Source organism: Vidua macroura, chromosome Z, assembly GCF_024509145.1.
Source record: "Vidua macroura isolate BioBank_ID:100142 chromosome Z, ASM2450914v1, whole genome shotgun sequence".
In the NCBI taxonomy this organism is placed as follows: Eukaryota; Metazoa; Chordata; class Aves; order Passeriformes; family Viduidae; genus Vidua; species Vidua macroura.
Window position 1 is genome coordinate 15,523,154 of NC_071611.1, and position 19,288 is coordinate 15,542,441.

Below are 19,288 nucleotides of genomic sequence, written 5' to 3' on the forward strand. Positions count from 1 at the left end.
AGCCCAGGTGCAGGACCTCATACTTGGCATTGCTGAAATTTAAGATGTTCAGCTATTCAATAGCAGTCATTTACTTGAAAATTAAATTCATTCAAGGATTGAAACTGCTTGATTTCTCCTAGGTTCCTTTGTGATGCCTAGTCTCATTGATGGGAAGAGTACAATAAGAAAGAGGGAAATCATTGTGTGCCAATAGCAATCCTTTCTAACAGTTGTGTAATAATTTAATTGATTAGATGATTAAAGAAGTGGTAATGAATAAAGTGACATTGCTGGAAAGACAAGCTGAGGCAATCAAGGAATTCTGGGAAGATTCAGGAAGTCAGACTAGGATGGAGGAAACAGATTTAAACTGAAAGAAAGTAGGTTTAGACTAGATAAAAGAAAGAAATTACTGAGTAGTTTGTGCAACTCCTATCCCTGGTCTTCAAGGAAAGGCTGGAGGACGTCTGAGCAAACAGGTCTAGTGGAAGGTGTTCCTGCCCATGGTAGGGGTGTTGAAGCTAACATATTTTAAAAATCCCTAATATTTTTTATGATTCTATGAATTCAAGAATTCTACAAAAGGCTGAGGAAATAGCATCTCTTAGACTCCTCTAAGCAGTAATTACCATGCCTAATTACAGCAACAAGCAAGACTTAAAGAAGTTAATAATAGAATTTTTACTTTTGAAAAAACCCTTAAGATCATTGCATCCAACCATTAACCTAACACTACCAAGTCCACCACTAAACTATGTCTCAAGGTGCCATTTCTGCACAACATTCAAACACCTGCAGGGATGGTGACTCAACCACTACCCTGGGCAGCCTGTGCTCTGAAAACACTTTCAGTTAAGAATTTTTTCCTTATATCCAATATTTATCCCCCCTGATGCAAATTAAGGCAATATTGTCTTGTCCTGTCACTTGTTAATTGGAAGAAGAGGCTGACCCCCACTTCACTACAGCTTCCATTCAAAGGGATATAGAGTGCAACAAGGAAAGTATACCCTGAGCCTCCTTTCTTGCAGGATAGACAGCCCTGGAAGAAAGCTGCTCCTCACAGGATTTGTGCTCCAGACCATTCTCCTGCTCTGTTCCCCTTCTCTGGACACACTCAGGGTCCTTCCTGTAGTGAATGAGGGGCCCAAAACCGAACACAGGATTCAAGGTGTGGCCTTCACAGTGCCAAGTACAGGGGACAATCCCTTTCCTGGCCCTGTCATCCACACTATTTTTGATACAGGCCAGAATGCCATTGGCCTTGGTCACCTGGGCACATGCTGGCTCATAAAGAAGAGATGGTTTCAGTCTCATTTTATTGGTTATACCCGTCTCTATGCAGAGGTAGTACCTGTCAGAGGTATACAGCAAATTTTAAGCTGGAGAGATTAAACTAACTAATTTTAGGTGTTCTAAACATACTGGAACCATCCTTCCTCCCAATTCTGAGATCAACACAGCTTGTACATAACTGAATTTCCCTTGGGCAAAATAATGAAAAACAGCTGTGCAAAATATATTGACAACAAGCAGGCAAGTCAGACAGTTCCATTACATGAAATGTTTTGCATATAAATAAGAATGAAGATTAAGTTTCTCCCCCAGTTTTCAAATAATTTAATTGGTGAGGGGAGGGAGCAGGGAGAGCTTTATTCTGATAACAGAAGAATTACATTTCTATTTCTGCCAAGGCTGAGAAGTAATAGCATTAAATTTCAGCAAGATTATGCATTTATGGTAAAATTTAACTCAGAACTGTTACACATAGGCAATCTGCTCCTCTGTGTCAAGCATTATTATTCTTGTCATATGTTTATCTGCATTTTCCTTAAATAATCCTACACTGAAGAAGAAGGATGTCATTTAACAGTGTACTATAGCCTCATTTTCTAAGAAATCAGTAACAATCAATAAATAGTTTTATTTTCAATTATATTAAATCTTCCTTTAACTGTTACTTACAGATGAAATCTCAATAATTTGCTACATTACTGAAGAGGAGGAATTTTCTTATTCTGAGCAAGTGGTTACATTGTAAGTATTTTTTATTCTGAAGTCCAAGCGTGAGGGATGCCGGGGCAGCAAGGAAAGAATACATCGAAGCCCTTGCTTTTCCATAAAAGGTAAAGGGAAAGAGAAATTGGTGCTCAAATAAAGGAAGGTTTGTGCTACAACCATGATGTAGGATTTGGAATGCACCTCCTATCCTTTGTTCTAATCCTCCTAGGACTTCTACCCTTCTTAGGGTTTTGGATGATCTAACGTTGACGCCTAGTGGTGGGAAGGTAGATTGCAGAGTGCAATCTTGCCGTGCTCACACACCACGTTTTATCGAGGCACAGGAAATGTCATCCTAAAATTTAACCCAGCCATTAAAACCATAAGACTTGTGGAGATAGGAAGAGTAAGGTTAAGAATAACTGCATAGTCAGACAAGAAACTAAATGCCTCATTTTTTATATTAAAAATATTTAAGTATGAAGCATTCATGTTTGCAGCCTTTTGCTTTGCTGTGCTATATAAACAGCACGGATGAAGAGACTGGTATTGGTAAACATTATAACTAGACTGATATTTATATTTGTCTTCAGATCTTAATCCCTGTGTTTATTTTGGGGTAATAGTAAAGATTATTTAAACAAAAGTTAAAAGGTTTCATTGTTTTATGTCAGCAACAACTGGGCTTAGGCCATGTACATGCTCTAGTTGACAAAGTGATGATCAATCAAAGGTTGGATTTGATGATCTTGGAGGCCTTTTCTAATCTAAATGATTCTATGATTCTATGTTGAATCCTACTATCAAAAATTAAAATGTTATATTACTTTATTAATTATAGAGAAAATACATGCTCCCTTCTTGGCCAAAGGGAATCCTATTTACTCTGTGTGTTTTAGAAAACTTCATTTCTCTCATGGTCATTGACAAACTACAGCGTAGCAAACTATTAATATATGCTGGATAATTTCAGTAGGCTTTTGGAAAACATTTTGTTGACCTGTAAGGATTACCTTTGAAAAAAGCATACTCCACACATTTCAGAAAGCAGTGTTGCAAACAGCTTTTGTTCCACTAACAGATGAATGAAAAAACCTAACAGGGGACTATATCTTTATGGCAATTGGATATTTAAATACAAAATTAGCCTGTTTTGATACTGTCCATATTTTTCTTCATTAACCCATAGCATTTAACTGTTCAAAACCACAAATTGTGCTTTGAACTATAATTTCAAGAGGAAGTCAAAGCTGTCAGAGACTTAATTTTGGAGCTGTATCAGGATCAGAATTCAGACAAGATAATCTTTCCCACTTATGCCTCAGACAGAATATACTCATTTTGTATTTGCTGTTGTCAAGTCCAGTAAACCTGAGGGAGTTTGACCTGTTTTAAAGAAAACATGCTCATAACACAGCCTGTGTTGATTTAAAAAAAGGGCATCTTTTAAAATACCATTTACAGAAATGGAAGGGGGATTTATATTTACTGAAGAAATATGGATTAAAAGAGTTTTCAAGAATTCATTTTGAAGTTTAGCTTTTATAAGTTGTACATTTAAAATACTGTGTTCATATTTCCCATCTAATTTTTGCCAGTGAGTTATTCTTTGACAGCTATATAATCAAGTGTATTTAGAAGAATGTACAAAGCTACATTTGCTGTCCAGTGATATTTTCTTCAGATTTTTTTTTAATTTAGCATTTACAATCATAGCTTATAAAATTTGAAACAGTATTGCCTTTAAAAATAACAAGTTAGATTTTTTTAGGGTGCTAGATATTTTTATATTCTTGTTCTGAACAATGCAGTTGAAAGACTAGAGTAATCCTATTATGTTTTACAGAAGTAGCTCTCTGTAGTCTTGATAGACCAAGTCCTTGGATGTTCTAATAGTAATTACAAAATATTAATTATTGGTGACTCTTTCATATCACTACCTTTTTGTTCAAATGCTTTACAGTACCACTTTTTTCAAACAGCAAGGCACTTAACAAATGTTCCCAGCATTCACTGCCATGGGAGCTGAAAGATTATCCACAGGTACTTGTGATGAACTAGGCCTTAAATTCCTCCAAGTCACTAACATAACCTGCTTTTTGCATGTTACATTTCCCCTGCTATTAAGCATGGGTAGTTTTCCATGGCTTAGAGAGCAGTAATGGTCATTGTTTAGAATATTTCCAACAATCTTCCTACCTCCTACACTTTTTGCCCAACTACAAACCCCTCCACTAAAGATGGCAACACCACTAATAGCATAGTCAGTTCTCCTTCACAAGTTAACCCTTGTTGGGTCAACAATTCTCAGAGAAATTAATAAAGATGTGAGGACGATTTTGAAAGCTGTTCTTACCATGCAAAACTTGGAGGTTACTGGCACTTATCAGCTTGCCCAGCAACACTGGTGAGTACAGCATGTTAGTAGAACAGCCTCGTAATAGCAGTAATTAACCTCAAAAGATGTGCTGAGTTATTCCTATACTTAAATACTTCAAAATGCCATTTTTCTAAGGGAAAATAATATAGCAATAGCTTTTACTATCGGCATAAAAGAACAATTTCTGTGCAGCATAGAAAAATAAAAAAGTTCTACTGACTTTTCAGTTTGAGTAGTGTTCTTGTGTATGCTGCCAGGTGATAGCTCTCACAGCTCAGTCCTGGGAAAAGCATACCCTGACCTTTCCCTGCTCATAAAAGACGTTTGCAGTTTCACATATTAAACAACACATATCTCTTTTTTTCCAGATGTACAGAAAAAGTGGTGTTTCCAGAAGAAAACAGTCTATAATGTTTGACTAATCTGCTTTTCTTCCGTGTTGGAAACGCAAGAGAAGCCCCTTCTTAACAATGCTTTTGTGTTTTTAAGGAAGTGAAGGACACTGACCTATAACACTGTGTCCACACTAGTGAATGGCAGTTCTCTATGCTGAGGGAACAGTGAAGAACACCCTGGGATGAGGTACAGGGCACAGAGCCACTTGCTGAATGAGAGGCAGCCAAGGGGGGTGGCAGAAAGCACAGAATACAACAACCCATCTGTGTGAATATCATCCATGTTCCCAACACGTAATCTGAACCCTCCTTTAGAAGTACTGATGTCATGCTAAGTCCTCAAATACACTGTCCAAAATTAACCATCGTTGCTCAGAGAATAATTCAAAAGCAATTCTTGCCGTAAGATCTATAGATAATGGATTTTACCTTAAAATTCCAGTCACATGAAAAGACATCAATGAAATACTTTTCTAGGGCAGCAGATTTATTAGAAGAAAGCATACAAAATGCCTGGAATGCTTGATTCAGTTTTGAGCCCCCTGGGACTTCCAGAAAAATATGTTTAAACTCTTAGAGGTTGTCTCTGAGAGTCAAGATTTGCTGTGTATGTGAGTAGGACATTTGCACCATGAATGTGGAAGCCTGGCTTTGCTGGAGTACGAGTTTTGCAGATGTTGAGACTGTTACCATTGCAGGACCCATCACCACAAGTTTGTTTTATTGTCACACCTTACAACCAACAATCAAAAGCATACATGAAGGCATTTACCAAAACAAACCTCTGCACATAGTTCTCAATCTGCTTGATGCAACAAGGAGTGAACATGCACAAAGATAAAAAAACATACATCCAGCAAAAAGAGAATTCCATTTTTTTCCCTTTTTCATCATGCCTATTCTGGCAGCTATATGTTTCAGCCTTTGTGTACCATGCATGACAAGTTAAAACAAAAAATTACATAAGACATTATTTTACTTCTTGTTGACTTAAAAAAAATATACTCTTCCCTTGAGGTATATCAAGAATATTTAGAATTCTTGTTCCAGATTTGCCATGAAGACAATCAAATCCAAATTACAAAATCTTGGGTGCATGGTCAGTGAACTTTACATTCTTGCAGTCACAAAAATTGTGATCAAAATCATCATTGCACAGATTAGATAAAGCTTAGTCTCTTAGGTGATGCATAGATGTACTTGCATATACTGGACAGAAAATTCCCAAGTCTGCAGGTAAGAGTACCTTTGTAAAATGCTAAAGATAACAAATAGCTAATGGCATACATACACAATCTTTATGATGAGGAAAAAAAAACTGAAAAGAGGATTTCACAAGAATTGGGTTATTCTAAGCACAAGTACAGGCTCAGTAGAGAATGCATTGAGAGCACCCCTGAACAGGACTTCGAGGTGCTGGAGGATGAGAAGACAACACAGCCAACTGCACTTGCAGCCCAGAAATCCAAATGTATCCTGGGCTGCATTCAAAGCAGTGTGGCCAGCAGGGGTGGGGAGGGGATTCTGCCCCTCTATTCCAGTTTCATAAGAGTGCATCTGGAGTGCTGTGCCAGCTCTGTGGCTCTCAATAGAAGACACAGGCCTGATGGAGATGGTCCAAAGGAAGGCCAGGAAGATGGTGTGAGGGCTGGAGCAGCTCTTTTATGAAGACAGAGTTCAGGAGATTAAGTCTGGGAAGGGAAGATTCTGGGGAGATGATGTAGCAGCCTCCTGTACCTAAAGGGGGCCTACAAGAAAGCTTGGGAAGAACTTTTGGCAAGAGCATGAGTGATAGGACAAGAGGGAACAGCTTCAGACTAAGAGAAGTCTGAAGGTTTAGATTAAAATATCAGGAAGAAATTCTTTCCTGTGAGGATGGTGAATCACTGCAATAGGTTGCCCCAGGAAGTTGTGCATGCCCCATTCCTGAAGTTGTTCCAAGGCCAGGTTAGATGGGGCTCTAAGCAACCTGAAAGTGTCCCTGCCCACAGCAGGGGGACTGGAACTAGGTCATCTGTAATGTCCCTTTCAACCCAAATCATTCCATGATTCTATCGTCTGGCAACATCATTATGTCTTTTTCAATACAGCAACAGAAGGAAAAAAACCAACAAAAATCAGCAGCCAAAAAAACCCCACACCTCAAAAAAAATTAAAAAAGGAACTTATACATGTTAATCCAGTTACTAAAAACTTGTCTTAAAACAATAAACCAAAGGTAAATTCTAAAATCCAAAATTCTCTTTTCTGGCTGCAAAAGAAGTTTGACTATGTGTTCTCAGAGACAGGATTTGACTTGACCTATGAATTTCTGAATAATGAATTGTATTATCTGTTAATTAAAGCAGTACATAAAGAAAGCAAGTAATAATCACATTTCAGTCAAATAAAATTCAGTTTAACTTTATTCAAGATTAAGAAGGGGGGGCAGGATGGGGCAGAAACCAAGAGAGCCATGCCATGAAGCCATGCAGCTGAACAAAAAGGAAGTGCAACAATCAGACTTACGAATGTTTCAGCAATTTCTTAGAGGTAATTGTAACTCTTAGCAAACTGAGATCCCAAATGACATTTCTCAAATGCTTTAAGTTTACATAAGAGTCATATAGAAGAGGAGCGGTTCTTCAGCATTTCAGTAAAGGCTAAGATACACTTTTAAACACCACAATGGGCAGAACCAAATGCCTACATTTAATGTTTATTGAGATCCCCTTTTCTAGTTGCATATACACTTTCAATAAAAATTAACATAACTATTCAGCCTTCTTGTTGAAAAAAATATGCATATTGCAATAAGGAATGAGGCACAGCAGAGTAGACATCTCATACAACCTGCAGCAATCCAGAAAATTACACAATGGCACAAGTCTAAATTCCTTTCTCTTCACCCTGGGGTAATACATAGCTAAAGGAGAAAATTGGCATTTGCCAAGAAATGGCAAAATTCTTTCATGACTGTATGGAGAAAGCTTTATTAAAAAAACAAAGTCAAAAGGACTAGGAAAGAGACCTATAGAAAATCATATTTTCATTAAAAGTGGAAACCAAGAGACATGGAAGAAAAGTCCCACACTGACTTGTGGACATTTCAGATCCTGTCTTAAGGCTTTTAGTTAGAAGATCAAAATATTTTATAGTCTATAATAAAAATGCCATTCTGGGGGAATTGTTATGTTTTCCAAAACATTAGCTGCTTAACCACAAATACGCACATTTAAAAGAAATCCTTCAGCATTAAGAGTTAATGTGCTTAAATATTACCAAAGAGCCAGCTGAGATTTGAGAATCAGAGTTTGTTGGCAAAATAAATGTAAGAAATAATTAAAATAGAGGCTCTGTGGAGAGAAAATATTTAGAATCAGGTAAATGGAAAAGCTACACACAAATGGGAATGTACTAAGTACACACATGATGCATTTAAGTGAAATATACAGCAGGTAGTCTGTAAATGCTGGGGATGCAGAGGAGACCACACACTTTATCAAGAACACTATGAGGCTGTTAAATGAACTATAATGCCTAAGACAGAAATGACAGATGAAAAACAAGAGACAGATAAAGAATGGTACTCAGTGCACCTAAAACCACTACTTATCTAAGGCAAAGTATGGAAGTTTGGCATGATATAACCTGAGGTAATACTCTTAGTATGTACTTGGAGTACAGAATGATTGAAGTAACACCATCATTGTAACAGTTTTGAATCCCCTTATAATATTTTGATTAATTTACAATTTATGGGGAAAATTACAAGATTACCTGTATTTTTGTAACCTGCTAAATGGTTACTCAATACCAATTTAATTTCCTTACAGTAAATTAAATATCTGCAAATAAAGGTTACATGCTAGTTGTTTTAGATTTACAATAATGGAACAATCTGGATACTTCAAGCATCACCAACAATGTTAGAATCCTATCCTGTAGCTATAAACATCCAAACTATTGTCTGAAAATCATATTTTGGCAGTAGGTGCTTTCTATATGTGTAAGATATTTTGAAGACTTTGCTATGGGGATTTATGGAAACCTTCATGTAACACAGTATTGTTTCATGTAGTTTTTGTATCAACTGCAGTAAACAGCCATTCAACAATATTATGACTACTACATCTAAGAAATAAACAGAATTGCAGACATTCAAGCTAATAAAATGCTGCTGTCTGGGTATGAAACAAAGAAGTTTCCTTGGTAAGAAAAGTTAATAGAAGCAACTGTGACATATTATATGTATTATTTAATATATATTTGACTCCACTAGTGTTTTCTTAGCACACAATATTGTGTAATTCAAGGCATTTATATTTGGTATGCAACAGTGCACTTATAACCCCATAAACTCCTTCTTGAGTTGCAAAACTGTTACTAACTTATTAACTAATAACAGGCTTTTATTAATATTTTTAGTGCAGAGTTAATTCTCCCCAATACACATTTTTGTAAACTGTTACATTTTCTGTAATAATTGATAGAGGTGCTGCAACATCTCCTTGAGGAGGATATAAAAAAAATAAAAGCAACACTGTACTATAAATTAATTGTGACCTAGTCCATTCATTTAGAAAAACCCCTAATATTGCAAACTAGGCAGCCACTCGTGACTTAAATTGAAATTCTCTGATTCCTTCTTATATTTCGAGTTGTAACACTAGTGATTATGTTAACATTTCCTTTGACAGAGAAATTTGTATTTCAACACAGCCCCAAGTCATATTAAAACCAAAACATAAAGTAACTACTAATTATCACAATCAAATCAAAACTGGTAGAATTGCTCCAAATACTATCATAAGAATTATTCCAGAGTTCAATTTCAGTATCAAAGGTTAAGACAAACTCACTTATATATATATATAGTATATAATAAGCAGTATAATACTGCTTATATAAAAAATGAAATCTGAAATTCTTACATTAAAAAATCAAGGAAACCAAGACAAAACTTGGCAGATTTTTTTTTATGATTACATAATTTTTAATCTAACATCATCTACTTTTCTGATATAGAATGTTGTGACCATAATAAATAACTGGACAAATCTTCCCTCCTTCCTGTTTTTGCTTTTGTTGATGACATTCAAACAGTTCTGCTTGTGAAAGAGGAATTAAAAGGTAGCTGTTGAGTGTTCTTCATCTTGGTGCTTCTCCATTCATTACAATTTTGGCTGATTCTCTCGTACTTCTTCTAGTTTAGAAAGGATCCACTGTGTGAAGAAAAAAGCAAATATTAAAATCTTTCTGTGGTACAAAAATGGACAAAGCAGCTGAAAACTGGACTAGTTTTTGTCATTTCATTGTCTTTTCTACCTGTTCTTTTCCTAACCAAGTTTTAACACAGTGTTAAAAATTCTTCTGTAGAGTATAAGCCCCTGGCTTTCTAACATGAAAATGGAGCCATTTAAGCACCAATATTCAACATTTGATACCATGCACATTAAACTTGTTTCCTGGTTTGCACTTCAAGGAGTAAGATTTGAAAAAAACAGAAGACCAACATCTAACCCCCATCCTGGCTCTGCTTTCATCTACAGCTCTAGACAAATCACAGATGACAACAGAGAAGTGAGGATCACAACAGACAGAAGACAATAATAGGTTGCAGCAGTGTGATAGGTTATTTAAAAAAAAAACTTTCTTTAACTGTATCTTCTTTTGTTTAAGGAATTTCATATTGGAATGTTCACATAAAAGGGAAATTAGTTTCCCAAGACTATTAAGAAAAAAAAAAAAAAGGAGGTCTGGGGGAAAGGGCAGTGAGATGGAAATCTAGAGTAGGAAATGAAGTTGTATCAAGGGTCTGCCATAAAAGGTGTGCATACCGCTTTGAAGAAAGGAGAGTAGATTATTACAAATCAGAACCTACTACTGTATCAGGTTCTATTCCCTCATATGAACATTTATGTTGGTTTTGTGAGACTCCTGGGCAACTCTAGGAAAATAAACACCCCAGTATTTTTGTAAAAGGTGTATTCATTTTTTTTTACCTTTCCTTCCCTTACCTAAGACTTGTGGTATATGTAATATAATGTACTAATTTCACTTTTGGAATAGTTCCTGATTTAGCTTGGGCATAGATGGGATTCCTCTCCCAGAGAGACTAATGGACCTCAGCACTGCCCACCCTTGTTCCACACAGCCAAAAAGAAAAAAATGTAAAACCTCAGTAGCTCCAAAGATTACAGGTAAGTGAAATTCAGCACAGGGCCCTTACCTTCCCGAGCTAAGAGTTAAGTGGTATCACGTACCTATAACTAGAAACTAACCTCACAAAGACAAAAGCAGCCTAAACTGATGAGAAGATGTAAAATCAACTTAAACTAACGAGAGAATGAAATTTTTGCAAGCTGTCTCAAACCATGATCCCAGGGAACCACATATCTCTGAAATATACACAAGATGCATTCTTTTTTTTTTGTGAAAATTACTAGCTACACTAGTTAAAAACATGGCAGAACTTTGACAAGTACCTACCTTCTGGTAGCAGATCTGAACTGTTCCTACTGTCACAGTTAAAACTAATGATGTCAAAATGAATATGTTATATAGAAAATGTGTAACAATAGCAGCAATATCATATATCACATAAACTACTGGTATTTTTACTAAGGATTTTTCTTCATTCTTCAAAAAACCCTGTATTTTAAAGAACAGAGCAGTAACATTGAACCCCTGCCCACCACCTGGAACAAAACTAGGAGTAATTTACAAGTAATTTTGGTCTATTAAAATTCTAATTAATATTCTAGATTGTTTCATTTTTGTTAGCATTACTGTTTAATCAATCTTTTGTCAGACTGCTGTAATTCAGAAGATGTATGTAGGGAAAAGTCTGGTGTTGGAATTGACTATTTTTGACTGGTGTTGGAATTGACTGTACTGAGTAGATTATTGCTATTTCCATGTCTGTAATGGATAGGTGGAAATACTGAATTTTAACTATACATAGTTTCAGGTTAAGAGTTTTTCTGTTATACTTTTAAACAGTAACTATATTTTTAATTGTATTTTGATTTTACCTTAGCATCCTCTGGACTTCTAAAATTAATAATTTTTCCAAATTCTTTGGCATGGAAGACAGACTTAACTCGTTCCTAAAAAAAACCAAAGCAGTAATTCAAAATTGAATTAGTTACTTCAGAATTTAAGATTAGGATGCTATTTACTATCAAGGCAGCTATAATGGTTCAAACAGCCACGTGTACCAAGAACAGTCATCTGAGTATGTTTGCATCACATGCACATACCCTGAGAGAGGCCATTTTCTGCATGAAAGCACAGTAGGTGAACAGTCCAGCAGTAACAGACTCCCCTTTTTACCATGGAGTCCCTGGATAAGGGTCTATAAAACGTGTGTAGGAATGGAAGGCAGATAATGTACATGTGGTAGCAAAATCCATTACTCCCCAAGGTTGTAATTTGTAATTCTCCTTCAAGTCATTACTTGAGTGGACATTCCACCAATACTGACTTGCAAGTAGTGGACACAGGTACTGAAAACATAAACTTAAGCTTCAGAAAGAAAATCGTAAGGAGTTATTTGCAAAATACAGTTTTCAACCACAGATTTCAATAAAGAGGATACTGCAGACATGTTAATGGATTCTGAAATGACTGCTGTGTAGGGGTAAAGATGGATATGTTATTCAGCATTGTCTGAAATGGCAGAAACACTAAGAATTATTTCATCCTGTAAAAGTTCACTTGCAGTCAGAAATCCAGTTTGGAGGATTCCAAACCAATATGGCTCTGCCTTTCATGCTCTCTGCAATAGAAACAAATAATCTGAGTGAAAAACTGAATGACGTTGTGCACCATCAAGACTGTCCTGATAACCAATATGTGCAATTACACATGTGCAGCTTATTAAAAACAGAAACAAAATACTGGCAGAGAAACTTACTGAATGAAACTCAGTTCAGTTAACATATCAGTAAGAATTTAAGATTTTTTGTTAAGAAATCGCCTCTGTAAATAGCCATTGGTGGTCATCTTTCTCCTTATGTCCTTTGCCAGCTTACCAGGGAAAAGAATTTAAAGGATTTTTTAAGGAAAAATTGCAACTACGAGCAAAATTCTTCAATTTGTATTGAGAAGGAATATATGTCATTATGGTCAGTTTGAAGACAATAAACCTTATTATATGCCCCAGAGAGCATAATAAAAATATTCTGCAATCTTCTGAGCCTTTGGTTGTATCTGCATTTTCCAGACTATGAATACACCATGAACTGGGGCAACAAAAAATTCCTACAGATCAAGGAACAATCTCATCTGCAAAGACCAAGTCACTATCCTGCTTAAAACAGTCAGTGACTAATTATCTGAGGAGTTCACCCATGACAAGTTTCAACTCCTTTCTCTGAGTACATCTCAAATACAAAGGAGATCAAGAATTCAGAGGAGAGTGAACAGAAATTTAAAATTCAATTTCATAAATAGTAACACAAAAAGACAACTAAACATGGTAAGAGTAATGTACCTTGGCTTCAATGCGCAATCTTCGACCATCGACAATGAATGGTTCTTTGGTAAATTCATCGTAAGTGTATTGCCATTCACATGTCAGCTGTCCAAAGGCCCCTTTTGTCACAAATAACACACCACTAGGCACCAGAAAATAAAAGCAGTTTTAAAAATTAATGTAAAAATACTTAGAAGTTATCATGTTACCCTTGCTCTAGTGAGTTCATTTGTCATTGTAAAATAGGTTTCATTTCATGATCTCTAACTATACAGCACAGTTTCCAAAAGAGTGAATTTTGAAACTCCCTCTAACATTTAAAATGCAGTGTTTCATAGCAAAACTGTAACACTACTTCAAGCTGTATTTGAGAAGGATGCCTCATACTCCACTACTAGACATTGACTGTTCCTGTATTATCCTTTCTTTCCCTCAATACACCATTGTAAGTGAATCCCACAGTTCAGTTAATTTTGGCCTAACCCAGTTTATAACAAATCCTTCTTGGCTAAAGAAATGTTAAAATCAGTATTTCTTTCCCTTCTTAAATACGAGAGAAATAACACTGAACACTCTCCTACTAAAAACAGTGGCACTGTTGAAGATTATTACCAGCACACGAGGCATGCCTTCCCCATTATTTTGTCTACCTATATGGTGACAGTATAGTTACTGATCAGCAATCATCAAGGCATGCACATTTTTATGACTATTTTAAGTATATACTATTCAGAGTCAAAATTGTTTACCTTTTTGTTACCATTAACAGATCTGTACTGTTGACCATAGCATGTGCAATATATCTGAGTTTTGCAAATCTTCCATTTTCAATTTTCTAAAAGAGATAAAAGTTTTATAGCTTTGAATATGCTAGTAATGTACTAATTTTGTGCTTAGAAGTTATTTATGCTCCAAAAATACAAACCGTAACAAAGCATAAAGCACAGGCTTTTAAATAAAAGGCTACTTTCATTAAGTCAGAATATAACTAACATCTGTAATAGCTAATGTTCATAACTAATTGGTTGTTGTTAATACACCTATGTAAATAATAATCAATCCTAACCAAAACTGACAAGGAATAATATAATTTCTCTAAAAATGTCAGGACTCAGTTTTCTACACACTTTTGGTATACACTGAACTTCTACTAACTAATACATTTCTGAGACAGCAAACAAAATAAAGATTCCTTTCCTACTTTATCACATTGCCTCCAAAACAGTGGCTAATTAACTCTGAAAATAAATCTATACCTAGCTGTATATAAGCATCATTATCATGTAGACAGTGGGACTAACAATAATGCGCTTGAAGTAGTACTTAGCATTCCTCTACATTCTTTTGTTTACTCATGAACTAAACCATTTCCTACAATTAATGTGAATACTGTAGCAGAATACTTTTAATGAGCAATATATTTAAAATATTGATGACATCGGATTAATGACTTTTTAAAAACAGAAGCCCTGGACCTCTCACATGACTCAGTAACCACTGGATTTCTGACTTCCTGAGCAGTGAGTGATTAGTGGTCAAATTAATATTGCTGCATCTCGGCTGGGAATAGCAACACAACTGCTCGCGTGCTTCCCAGCTGTTACAACTTGGAAGCAACAGCAGATTAGTACATACCCGTATGATTCAATAAAGTTTTAACTACAAACATATAGCTTCAGATATGTATGCCAAAATTTTAAAAATATCTAGATTAGTTCTGAAAACAGTTAAGAAAGCAAAGCCATTTAATATGTGTTCCCCAACACAGGAAAATGATGAAGACATTTAATTAGTGTAAAAAACTTCAAATTTGAGTGTGTGGATAATTCCACAATTGCACAGACTTTTTAAAAATTATCTCTTCCCCAAAGATACTGATTCTTTCATGACTAAAATGCATGAATGTTTGAGTAGCAGGTAACCCTAAAGAGAGTTTTCAAAAAAGCTCTTAGAAGGTTCCAATTGTTTCTCTTCCCCCATCTCTTTCAGGCTACAAAATCACAGCTATTGGTCACACACCTACTTAGAGAAGTCACTGCTTCCATTTATTTCTGCAAGAGCTAGTATCAGGAGCAGGATGAATTCTGCAAGAAGAATGGCCTAAGAAATGAGAAACTAAGGGCTTGGAAAATAAGCTTTTTTTTTTTTTTTTTCCTTTTAATTTTTGGAAATATCTTATTCAAGCTTTATCAAGGCATTGCTCTGCCTCTGAAATGTGTCTCTCCCTGCTTCTTGTATTAGAAGCTTGGACCTAAATAAATAAATAACTGAAAAAAAACTCCCTAAAAGGTAGCCCCTACTGCATTCCAGCACATAACATGCTGGATGGTTAGAAGAACATAGCATGCAGGTACATAACATGCTGGATGGTTAGAAGACAAAGGAGGCTATATGGACAGACTATGGACAGCATGGATAGGCTACCTGACCCACAGGTCAAGCTACTAGTCTAGGTCTGTACACTTGTTATGGTTTGACACTGGCGCAATGCCAGCGCTTTCATGGAAATACATTTTCTTAAATAAATGTTGTGAGATGTTATCAGGAACAGAGCAGAGCAGGCTTAAGCTTAATAACAAAGGGAAAAAAACTTTATTAAACTACTACTACAGAAAACACATGAACTAAATTTAGGATGAAGACTTTTTAAAACACCCCTTTTCTTCTCAATTTCTAAAACACCTACTATGAAACATCACTTGGGATTCCTGATCAAATTACCACCCTTCAGATCATCTATTATTAAGGGAGAGAGAAGTCTATTTTGCACCACAGACCCCCCAGGAAACACAGTTGCTACCTCCTGTGTTTCCCTGTCACACATGGCAACTGCCTGGAGAAAATTTGCTAGTGTGACACTCTCCTTTCTATGTTACAGTGCTCTCACTACTGTGTATGGACAGACTGTTTACAGGGCTTTTTTAAGGATGCTTTGCCACAGACATAAAGATACAACAGTTTAGCTTCTTATTTGGGACTACAGTCCCCCCCATTTTCCCCTGGGGCTAAGGGTTTAAGAACAGAGATCATCTTTTTGAAGACAGAAGGCATCACTATTCTCTTTTCAACTTTTCTCTGTTCTTGCTATTTTTTCGCTGGTGGTTGCTGAAGCAGGTATTTTTGGGTCACTACTGCATCTCTCTAAAATGCAGTCTCTATTGCAGGAGATTTTGGTTTAGTTTATGGCTAACAGGAAAAGTCTAGCTAAAAGCTACTCTATCATCTCCTCCTATTTAAAAATTTCTTTTTCTAACATGTCAGGTCCCAGACTATCTCTTTCCTACTATAAATTAAGGAGGAGTAATATTTTACAAAGCCCTCATTTCCCAGAAAGGGTTAAAAGTTCAGACTCCCTGGACGGCTGAAATCTCTGTCTAGCATCCAGTCTCCCACTGGGCATTATCTCCCCCCTTTCTGCATCTCTTCTGCTGGTAAATTTCAGGTGCAGTCAGGCTGTGTGTCACTTTCCCTCTGGGGGGTGGGGACAAAGGTATTTCTGCTTCTCTTTACCTTTCTGTCTGCAGGAGCTGGCTCGGTTCTAGACCTATAGACACGCAGTATATGCATGTCTATACTTTTAGTGGTCACTCCAGGTGCTAATATCTAAACCTAAGTACTGATTGGTTTGACCTAACTTCTTAGAAAAAAAATTTACTTTCATGTCAAACTACAACAACACTGATGGCCTTTCTTAGTGGCCTAGAAAGAATGACAGGGAAATGGAAGAGAGGGTTGATAAGAACTTAAAGAAACATGTGGAAAGAGCAAGGGTGGTTCAGAATAGGTATAGAATATACTTCACTTAACTGCAAGACATTTTGACAATGACACAAATTACTCTAACTGACCAAAAATATAAATATCACACAGAATGACCAGTATCTCTGTTCTATTCAAAGTAAGTATAGGTAAAAGCATTTAGCAATTTAGCCTTATTAGGATGGAGAGGATTTCCCATGCTGGAGAAAGTAACCTTTTTATGCTTTGCATAGCACAGAAGTAAGGCTCTCAATCCAAATATTAATCCCCTTTAAGTGGGACTTAGGAAAGGGGTCCTCTTTCTGTCTTCTGATTAGCTTGCTAGGTAATTTTCAACTAGTCATGTCCCCCTGCTGTAACCTTCTCAGCTTACAGATAACAAATTGGGAATTGTGAAAATTATTATGGAAGTACAGTACTTAATTATTTTTGCACAAGCAAATTATTGTGCAAAATTATTATTGCACAAGCAACAACCTTAAACAAAAGCTACTTAAACCTATGCCAAATTCCACAACAAGTGTTTCATTCTCAAAGTTCCCAGATGTGATTTGTGGAGCACAAAAACATTGTTGGCATGTGGCATACACTGACATAGCTAGCCCGCATTGTTAGCTATGAGTCAAAAATCATAAACTATCTGTGTTTATAGTTTCGTAGGTAACAGGAGTTAATTGGGAAATAAAACACAAGGAAATGCTGCACAGGCTATTTATAAAGGGAACAAGAACTTGCTAATGCTAAGCAGTAACTACTTTTAAATTTTATGCCTTTGGATTTTTCTACATTTTATTTCCAAACTTTATCCCTTTTAGCATTAGACTTTTACCTATTCATTAGGAAATATATCATAGAGGGAGATTGCTGACAATTCTTGTAACAAGCTCACTACTGCACTCTGCTACCAAAGTGCCTTACACAACTCAAACATAAGACAATATATAATTGATCACTCAATAAGGATGCATAAATAGTTCTTAAAACTTTTATGGTATGTAGCTATTGTTTGGAGAAAGACAGCAACTTGGACCACTGTTTGGTGATGCAAAACTATGGTAGGTAACATTAATCAGTCATTTTTTGTTCAATGTTAGTTTCAGCATTGGAAGAAAACACATACAAATCTTTAAAATGCACTGTCTGTATTTCAAATTAAAAACATTTTAATCACCTGGTTAACTATATGCAAATCTATTAAAAAAAGACACTCCAGAAGCTGTAAAGCAGCTTCAGAAGTAACACAAGAAGAGATCCCCTCCTTTGCAAATTCTTACCTGTAGTACAATTACTTAGGTGTCACTGCAATAATCTAACAGTAAAAGTGATCAGTTGTGCATATATATGCAAATATGCTCAGTGTCTTAAAAGTGGTATCTCTGCACTTGGACAGATCACACCACACCCTCTTAATGTAATGAGAAGCAAGCTGAAAGGCCTTTGAAAAAGTTAGAAATGATACAGAGCAAAATTAAGTACTGGAGGCAAAAATTAAAATCTATGAATCTTCTGGTAATAGTTCTAAAAAATTCTAGTAGTATATGTGATACTTAAGTCAGAATGTTTGACAATCTTCTTGAACTCAGTCAGATGAAACAGTATGTAAAAAAACACTGAAAAGGCTGTTACTGCTTAAAAAGTCATTATAAATTGCTGTTCTCGCTTGATGCTCAAATTAATTTTCATCTGGACTACCGGCATATTTCCCTGTGAACCGGTCACTGTCCAAATGTGTGAATTCTGAAGGCAATCCACTGTCGTTGCTACAAACTCTAACCCTGAATGCATTTTTCAGCTCAAATTACAAGGTAATTTTTTCAAAAGCTGTAGAATTGCTAATTTCAGGAGGCTAACCTGGTATAATTACCTATCCAATCTTCCCCACAGAAACATTTAATAGTTCTAAGCAATTCCTAGGCAACTTCTTAGCTTGAATGAGTGTGAAATAAGGGGAAAAACCGTTAAAGAAAAAGTAACATGTAAAACATTCACTTTTCACCATGCAAAATTCTTTCATCATTTATGAATAATAATGACTGATAATCCTTTATTACCTACTTCCTCATTTCAGTTATCCTAATGTGCAATGTCCATGATGTGTTAGCATCTGTATTCAGATTCCATTTAGCCATGCTGAAAAGTAACTCTGAAATCAACCTGGTTTTATTAAAATCAGTGGGAATTTGTGGTCATGGTTCTCATTTAAATCTAAGGCCACAGCAAGACAATAAAAATTAGAACAGCAGCTTTATTCAGAATGCAAAACTCCTTCTTCACAGCAGAAATATAAATTGCTTATGCTGACTGGGAGAA

At 36.0% G+C, this 19,288-nt stretch overlaps 1 protein-coding gene across 1 annotated transcript in view; it reads right to left on the reverse strand.

Annotated features, from left to right (window-relative positions):
- Window positions 1-7,145: 7,145 nt before the first annotated feature.
- VPS13A (vacuolar protein sorting 13 homolog A) overlaps window positions 7,146-19,288 on the reverse strand; it is a 105,765-nt gene continuing 93,622 nt past the window's right edge. Inside the window, exons 69-72 of the mRNA XM_054002516.1 lie at window positions 13,969-14,054; window positions 13,238-13,361; window positions 11,775-11,849; window positions 7,146-9,962 (exon numbers count right to left, since the gene is read on the reverse strand). Of these exons, the coding sequence (XP_053858491.1) occupies window positions 9,912-9,962; window positions 11,775-11,849; window positions 13,238-13,361; window positions 13,969-14,054 (336 nt within the window). The 3' untranslated portion in view covers window positions 7,146-9,911. The remainder of the gene's footprint in view (window positions 9,963-11,774; window positions 11,850-13,237; window positions 13,362-13,968; window positions 14,055-19,288) is intronic.